At 40.3% G+C, this 8,161-nt stretch overlaps 1 protein-coding gene across 6 annotated transcripts in view; it reads left to right on the plus strand.

Annotated features, from left to right (window-relative positions):
• The window catches only part of ATL1 (atlastin GTPase 1), a 41,917-nt gene that overhangs the window by 29,622 nt on the left and 4,134 nt on the right, over nucleotides 1-8,161 (plus strand). For all 6 annotated transcript variants that reach the window (XM_075613843.1, XM_075613845.1, XM_075613844.1 and 3 more), the window contains 4 exons: nucleotides 147-274; nucleotides 2,324-2,380; nucleotides 3,912-3,983; nucleotides 5,382-5,813. In XM_075613843.1, the coding sequence (XP_075469958.1) occupies nucleotides 147-274; nucleotides 2,324-2,380; nucleotides 3,912-3,983; nucleotides 5,382-5,813 (689 nt within the window). The remainder of the gene's footprint in view (nucleotides 1-146; nucleotides 275-2,323; nucleotides 2,381-3,911; nucleotides 3,984-5,381; nucleotides 5,814-8,161) is intronic.

Below are 8,161 nucleotides of genomic sequence, written 5' to 3' on the forward strand. Positions count from 1 at the left end.
TTGACCGAGCCACTGATTGAGCCACCTGCGCTGAAGCAGGGATATCCTTAAAAACTGACCCGCTGGTGGCCTTTGAGGACAGGACTGCGCTGCAGTATGTGTTGTAATGAAAATCCAACGCCACATATATTTGTTTTTTATTGCAGAAATAGATGAAGAGTTCATAAAGAACCTGAAGATATTTATTCCCTGGCTCCTGAGTCCAGAGAACTTGGACGTTAAAGAAATCAATGGGAACAAGATTACTTGCAGAGGTCTCGTGGAGTATTTCAAGGTAATTGCTTGTTTCGGATTGCCGTGCTTGGCATTGCGACTGAAACCTTTACTGAAAGCCAGCTTCACTACTGCAATAGCCTGGCCTCATTCCTCCGTGACATGTGCGTCATATCGTATTGTGGAATTACAGTAGCACAGGGGGGCGCTCAACTCCAGTCTTCAAGCTCCCCCAACAGGTCAGGTTTTGAGGCTATTCCTGAAATCAGAGATGGCTCAATCAGTCTCCGCTTCAGCACAGGTGGCGCAATCAGAGGCTCAGTCTTCGACTGAGAGACTTAAGGTTAAGGTCTTCGACTGAGCCTCTGATTGAGCCACCTGTGCTATCCGGAAAACCTGACCTGTTGGGGGGGGGGGGGGCTGGAAGACTGGAATTGAGCCCCCTGCAGTAGCATATGGTTAAAGAGCCTGGTTATTTTTAGGACTTTAAAGATCGCTAAGCGCTGCTTGTATTTCCACTTTATTGATTTCACGTGACTTCTCCTCTTGTGCTCTAAATACTACAACTATGTTATCAATTTGTGGGTTAAAATTGCCATTTTTGCACTCTCCGAATTCTTTGCGGCCCTACACAGGAATGCCGTGTAAAGTATTTTCCACTTTCCTAATGGAAGCATTAGAATACCTTGAGTTTTGTGAAAAGGAGAGCAGAGATTTAACAGAAGTAGAATCTTAACTATTAAAGTAAATTAGAATATTGGGCAATTTTTGTGGGTTCCCTGGCCCTCCAATGTTGCCAACTTACTCCGTACTGCAGCCCATTGCATGTTCCCTCCTATCATATGGTTGTCATTACTCAAGTTCTACCACATGTTGCTTAATGTGGAGACTCACCTCCCGGACGCACCATTCACAGTAAGGTGCCAAAGAGACAACAACCCTGTGGAAAATCTCCCATAAGGGACCTTGTAGTTAACCCACCCTAGAATGCACAATGTGAATGCTAATTTAAACAATGTGCTCAACCCATTTAAATACCTTTCCTATTTTAGTTATGGGTGAGCACAAAGAACCCAAATTTGCTATGGTTTTCCATCCCATAAGACACCTTCTGAATTAAATGGGCCCTATGGTGTCTTATAGAATAGTACCAGTTCATACATAAGTATGGGCCATTATGTTGTGTTTGCAGCCAACAAGAATTCCTACTGTTGAAAGCAGAACTGCCATCTATCTGGTTACTATCTGCTATGGGGCAGTGCGGTTACCATTGGCTGACACCTGATTTTGGTCACTTATTGATAGGTTTAAAAACAGGGTTTCCGTCTTTTTTCCCCCCTACTAATAAGAGGCCTGCTGAGTGTATCTCATTGGTCACCAAGCTCAATGAGGATGGAGCAATGGCGGAGGGTGGCATTTTGACCCAGGTCCCCAAAAGGGTGGTAAGCTTTAGCACACCTTTACTCCCATTGATATGAAGTGGAGTAAGAGCGTGCTAAACCTTAGTACCCTTTAGTGCAGCGGTCTCAAACTAAGTCCTCAATGGCCACCAACAGGCCAGGTTTTATGGATATCCCTGCTTCAGCAAAGGTGGCTCAGTTGAAGACTGTGCTGAAGCAGGGATATCCATAAATGCTGGCCTGTTGGTGGCCCTTGAGGACTGAGTTTGAGACCCCTGCTTTAGTGGATCCAGGTCTTTGTGTTATCCTCATTTAAATACTTAAGAGGCTGGGGGATCTTTATATAGCCCTTTCAGCTCTGCCAAAAGTGGATGGGTAGGTAACATCGCTGCTTTACCAGCTCAAACAAACACTATGAGGAAGCACCGCATGATGCACTGTGTCGGTCCTCTCCAGAGACATCCACGCGCTGCTATAATTACTGCTCTGTTGGTTTAATTGTTCTGTGACATAACACCACCAGTTAGAATAGGCTCCAGTATTTGCATGCAAGAGAATCAGTAAGGGTGGAGAGATTCATGCTGATATATTTGAACAATACTCTTAAAGCAGCTGTATATGGAGTCAGTGATGGTACAGTTTTTGTGATGACTAATTTAAGAAGATTTCTCATGGTGTATTAACGGAAAGGTGTTTTATTGCTTAACCAGGCCTATATAAAGATTTACCAAGGTGAAGAATTACCACATCCCAAATCAATGTTACAGGTAACGATTTCCCTTTTTGCATGGTAAAGATTCGTGGAGACATTTGTGTGGATAGTAAAATACATGTTGTTATGACGTTCTTATCATGTGCTGATTCACTTCTGCTATTTATTTATTTATTTATAAAATATTTTACCAGGAAGTAATACATTGAGTTACCCTGGTCCTCAGAAACATTTTCATAGTCCCACATTTCTGCTTAAAAATTAAAAATGAATGTTTTTTTTTTTTTAATAAATCGATTCTGTAGTATTAGATAATACATATTAAAAAATATTTTTAATTCAATTGTTAATGCCATTTTTAATGAGTTTTAATATACTGAGCACCATTTGATTTCTATAGCAAGTTTTACCCCCGCAGAGCAAGATCTTTGCAACATTTTCCTGTTTGTGATCATTTGTTGCCAATATTCCCAGCAGTTTGAGCTGCAAACTATAACAATAGTTCATGTTACCTCAGTAATATAAGAATACATTGTAGCTGCTGCGTTACACTGACTGAAGGATTGATTGAAACTGAAAGGCTGCCATTTAGTGAACCCCGGGAAGCAGTATCTCTGCTGATCACGGGAGAACTAATTGATCAGCAGCTTACGTAATTAGTATTCAATAAAGTTAATCAAAGGGCCGCTTGGGATTACCTCTTTAAAATTGAATATATTATATTTGTGTAGGATTTAGGAAACTATTACTGTTACTGTGTCGTGTTTATTTATTTGGGTCATAAAAAGCCCTGCGGAATAGATGAATGATACTGAAACCCTGCCATAAGAAACATTTGTAAACCACGAGACTGTCCACTTTCCCTGAACACTTCAATGTTTTCAGTTTCTTCAAACTTGAATGGAAGACTTTTGTGATCAAGCTGTTATTAAAGACTTTCATGTTGGCTTGTAAAAGCTTCACCTGCATGGAAAAAGTATACAATTGTTTTCGTTGACCGTATTTATTATCTGCTATTCTAAACTTTATAAAGAAAAGGTTAATCAGATGACAAGTGTTTCTGAGTGCTCTCAAACCAAAGCAAGTGAAAGGAGGACAGAAAGGTTCCCCTTTTATTGGTCCTCATTCTTCCTGATAGGCACTTTTGCTTGTTGAGTCAGTATGGCTTTAACTTAATGCGAGGGGGCTCAACTCCAGTCTTAAAGCCCCCCACAACAGGTCCGGTTTTTAGGATATCCCAGCTTCATCGCAGGTGGCTCAATCTCATCCAGCCACCTGTGCTGAAGCTGGGATATCCTGAAAACCTGACCTGTTGTGGGGGGCTTGAGGATTGGAGTTAAGCCCCCCTGATTTAACGCACAATTAGAACCTATCAAAGAAAAGTGAACAGTTGGGAAGTAGCCCACATGTGCAAGAAACCCTTTCTCAAGATAAATCAACAATACATTTTAGAATGTATATGACTTGTACAGGACCACCACAAACTATTAAATATATGTCACTGCTTTTTACTATGCTATTAATTCTATTTTGTATTTTACCCCAATACCATCTCAGTAAAAACCTCTTTACATTTTTTTTGAAAGGCCACAGCTGAAGCCAACAATTTAGCAGCTGTAGCCACCGCAAAAGACTTGTACAATAAGAAAATGGAAGAGGTAAGATTGGAGAAAGCAACACATGAAGGTAGCTACTTCTTATTGTGAACGTGCAAAATGTCCCATCACTGCTGGAACTCCGTGTTGAAGAGGCTGAAGATTATGAAGCATGGTGAAAACCCCTAATAGACAATGTATACAAAGGGTTTTTTTTTATGTTTAATCTCTTTATCCATATTTTAATACTGTATACACAATGTTGACAATAAGACAGTAGTTTTCATATTGTTGTTCTACAATTGTTTTGATTTGTTTTATACAAATTCATACAAATTGGCATTCATTATTGTCAGAGTGTGATGTGTTAAAGTGTTATGAAGGGTCCAAAGTGGCACTAACTCAAATGATGGTAGAGGTGTGCTAATTTACAAAGCCAAACTGCTGCGTTTCCAGGAACTGGCATCAATTTACAGTCATCTTAAGGCCCCTTAATAATTGACCTCCAAAATATTGAGCTTCTGTGTAAAACAACATTGCAGCTGCCAGCGTCATATTGTGCATCCTTTTTACCTACACAAAGCTCTGTCTCCCCATATTTTGGTCATTGTCTGCTAAGTGGCAGTGCGGTTAGCACTGACCGACACCTGAATTTGTTCATGCAGCCTTGATACTTAGTAATTGGGGGTAACAATGGCTTCCTGCATTTTGCTTAGCTCAGGGGTGGGGAACGTCAGGCCCAAGGGACGTATAAGGCCCCCGAAATCATTTGGTCTGGCCCTGCTAAGGCAACTGCTATAACCGGGGTCAAGCTAATTTTTTTTTAAAAATGGCCGTCGCGCGCCTGATCGGGAGGATGTGGTGTGAGGCGCCGGCAGCCCTACACGATCCCCAGCAGTCACTGTACTAGCCCCAGCAATTTCCCCCGCACTTACCCCAGCAGCCGCCCTACATGATCCCCCCCGCAGCAGCAAGTAGTAGGGGGAGGGGGGGCATCTGTGTGCCTCATGCCTGTCTGTCTCTGTCTGTATGGCCCGCGAACGATGTTATAAATATCCAAATGGCCCTTGGCAGAAAAAAGGTTCCCCACCCCTGGCTTAGCTCTACTAAGAGGCCTGCTGAGTGTATCTCATTGGTGCCCAAGCTGAATGTGGTTGAAGCAATGGCTGAGTCAAGACAACACAGGATTTAATATTTTGTCTTATGTTTTGTCCTAATTTAAATGTTTCCAATCACCTCCTTTTTTCAGACTGTACCCTCCTTTAGAGGCCTTTCTTGGAGGTCAATATTGTTGTATAAAAAAAAGAGCACAAATTATGAATGGGTAGAAATCTTGTTTTTTATTTTTTAATTACTTATGTAAAACTTGTATTACAAATCATGTTTAATTAGAAACTGAAATGACGACATATGATCACACTATTGCTCTGTACTCATAAGTTTCACGCCCTTGTAATACAGGTGTGTGGGGGTGACAAGCCATTTCTGGCGCCCAATGACTTGCAGCACAGGCACCAGGAACTGAAGGAAGAAGCAGTGAAGCTGTTCCGTGGGGTAAAGAAGATGGGCGGAGAAGAGTTCAGCCGCCGGTACCTGCAGCAACTGGAGAATGAAATAGACGAGCTATACGTCCAGTACATCAAGCACAATGACAGCAAGAATATATTCCACGCGGCCCGCACACCCGCCACACTGTTTGTGGTCATATTCATCACTTACGTGCTGGCTGCGGTCACTGGGTTCATTGGCTTGGACATTATAGCCAGTCTTTGCAACATGATAATGGGACTGACCCTTATTACACTGTGCACCTGGGCATATATAAGATACTCTGGGGAATACAGAGAGTTGGGAGCAGTAATAGATCAGGTTGCTGCAGCACTTTGGGACCAGGTAAGACCATCTTTGATCTATTCTGCTAAATATACATAAATGTGCTTTTTAGTTTCTCCGTCTTTCAGGTGTTTTTTGTTTTTTTTGCAGAAGGGGTAGATGGATAATAGCAAAGACGATGGCATATCTTTTTGCTCTGTCCTATACTGCAAGTTACAGCAACTGATGTTAAACTTTTGCTAAGCAATGCATTGCTGGCCCCTGCGGTAGAGAAACAGGTTGTTAAATATTCATCTAAGCAAAGCAGAAAGTGTTGTAATTAGTGGGGCCTGGCTCATGGAGAGGCTGCCCCAGACCTTCTGGGTCAAAGGTATTATTAAATTGTGCAACTATTTGCAATTAGGTAAGAGCAATTTATTCACCTAGTACATACTTCAAAAAGACACAAAACCCATTAAGGTTCCTAGCATTCAGTAATGAAACAAGGCAAAAAATTATGTAAAAAAAACCCCATCATGTTTTACTAGAAAATATCCAATAATCGATAAATGTAAAGAAGCCTAAACGTAATGCATATACAGAATATAATAATGCAAACAGTGATCAAGCAGGCAAAAAAACAAAACTATAATAATAATCCTAGTCTTGGAAATGGACGAGGGAGCTAAATAAAAAGTAACAGAACAAAGAATATGGAACAACCAGAGAAGAGAACAAGGAGGAGAGACATCTACAGATTCATTTAGTTTCTTTTCCCCACTGGACATTTGAAATGTTCCCCCTTTGGGGATTACTATAATTTGAGGATTCTCCTGACTCAGGATTCAGGTTTTTGGCAGATTCCTTATTATTGTTTTCACCCACAATAAAGAATATATTGGAGTGGTTTTTTTTTTTTATACTAGGGCAAGTACCACGGATGTTTGATCTGTGGGAATGGGCCAGAAGACCCCCACCCCCGGAAGGGTGGCCCCCCCTTTGATTTTAACTGTTGATTGTCCTCTCCCTCTCCCCCCACCCATTATTTGGATTATTGGATATTTTCCATCAGTAAAACATGATATCATTATTAAACATATTTTTTGCCTTGTTACATTACCGAGTGCTGGGAACCTTGTTGGGTTTTGTGTCATTACTTTTGAGGGGTTACGGTCCCTCTTTTTGTTCTCGTTGCACTCTCTTTTGGCTCTATACTTTTAGCTCTTTTTATAGTGCTGTCAAACCCTACACTTTTTTTAATACTTGAAAAAGTGATACCCCTACCAAAAATCTCTCTCCTGGTAAAATATTCTAAATATTTACATGTACATATGTCAAAGCTTAATTTGTCTTTACTCCACCAACCCAAAATGCTTAGAGTGATTCAACTTGGAAGAAACAAAACTGAATGTTTCAATCATAGGGTATGACGGGGAATAATTTCACACAATGAGTACAGAGAAGAAACGTTTGTTGACGTAATGTCAGGATATCAAATGTTTATTTTTCTTTTATAAGGATGTGATTTAAGCCTAGAATAGGTTTATTTTATCAAAAAATAGTTTTTAGTTTACTTTCAATTTGTTTTGATAATCTTAACATACTTTTTTTTAGTTTTCTAATAGTCACACAATGTTGATAAATAATAAATACAGGTCTTATAAAACATGCCGACCATTGTAAATGCTGTTTCGCACAAAAAGCAGATGGCATGGCAACTAATTTGACTGCAACATTCAAAGTTAAGCTTTTGGGCCAAATTTAGAAAAGGGAACACCGGACCTTAAATGATTAAATACATATTTATACCTGCTGGGAAGACATTACATGGACACACTTGTTAATGCAAGTAAAGTATATCTTGCTTAGTGAAATGCATAAGGTTGACAAAATAAGATGTTATGCTTTGTAAAGGGTTACTAGAACAGCTAGTATGTTTAGAACAGTGCAGTATAGTGTAATTTATACCTAACCACAAGCAAAGATTTATGTCAGCCCTAGCTCGTGCCAAGAAAGATTTTCTAACTGAAAGAATATTTTTCGGCCACATGAGAACATATTTGCAAGCAATACGCATAATACAAGACCTGCATCAAAACCATTTTCATGAAAAACCACACAATTGTGTGTTTTAGTAGGTTTCTGGCTATGACCAACAACCAAACCATTCCCAGGCGTATACACTCTCTTGCTGTGGCATCCCTACAACAAATATACACGCAGAATTATCAAGGGAAAGTTAGAGGCCGGAAAAAGGACTTTTCAGATCACTGAGCTTTCCCACGTGAAACAATGGGGGGGGGGGGGGGGGGTGAGAATGGTGCAGTAATAAGGTTATGATTTATGATAATTACAGTAAATATTTAGAGAATGCATTTAAAATAAACTGATATACCCTTTCCTTCCTTTTACAATTGTTCTGGCAATAG

Source organism: Ascaphus truei, chromosome 9, assembly GCF_040206685.1.
Source record: "Ascaphus truei isolate aAscTru1 chromosome 9, aAscTru1.hap1, whole genome shotgun sequence".
Classification (NCBI taxonomy): Eukaryota; Metazoa; Chordata; class Amphibia; order Anura; family Ascaphidae; genus Ascaphus; species Ascaphus truei.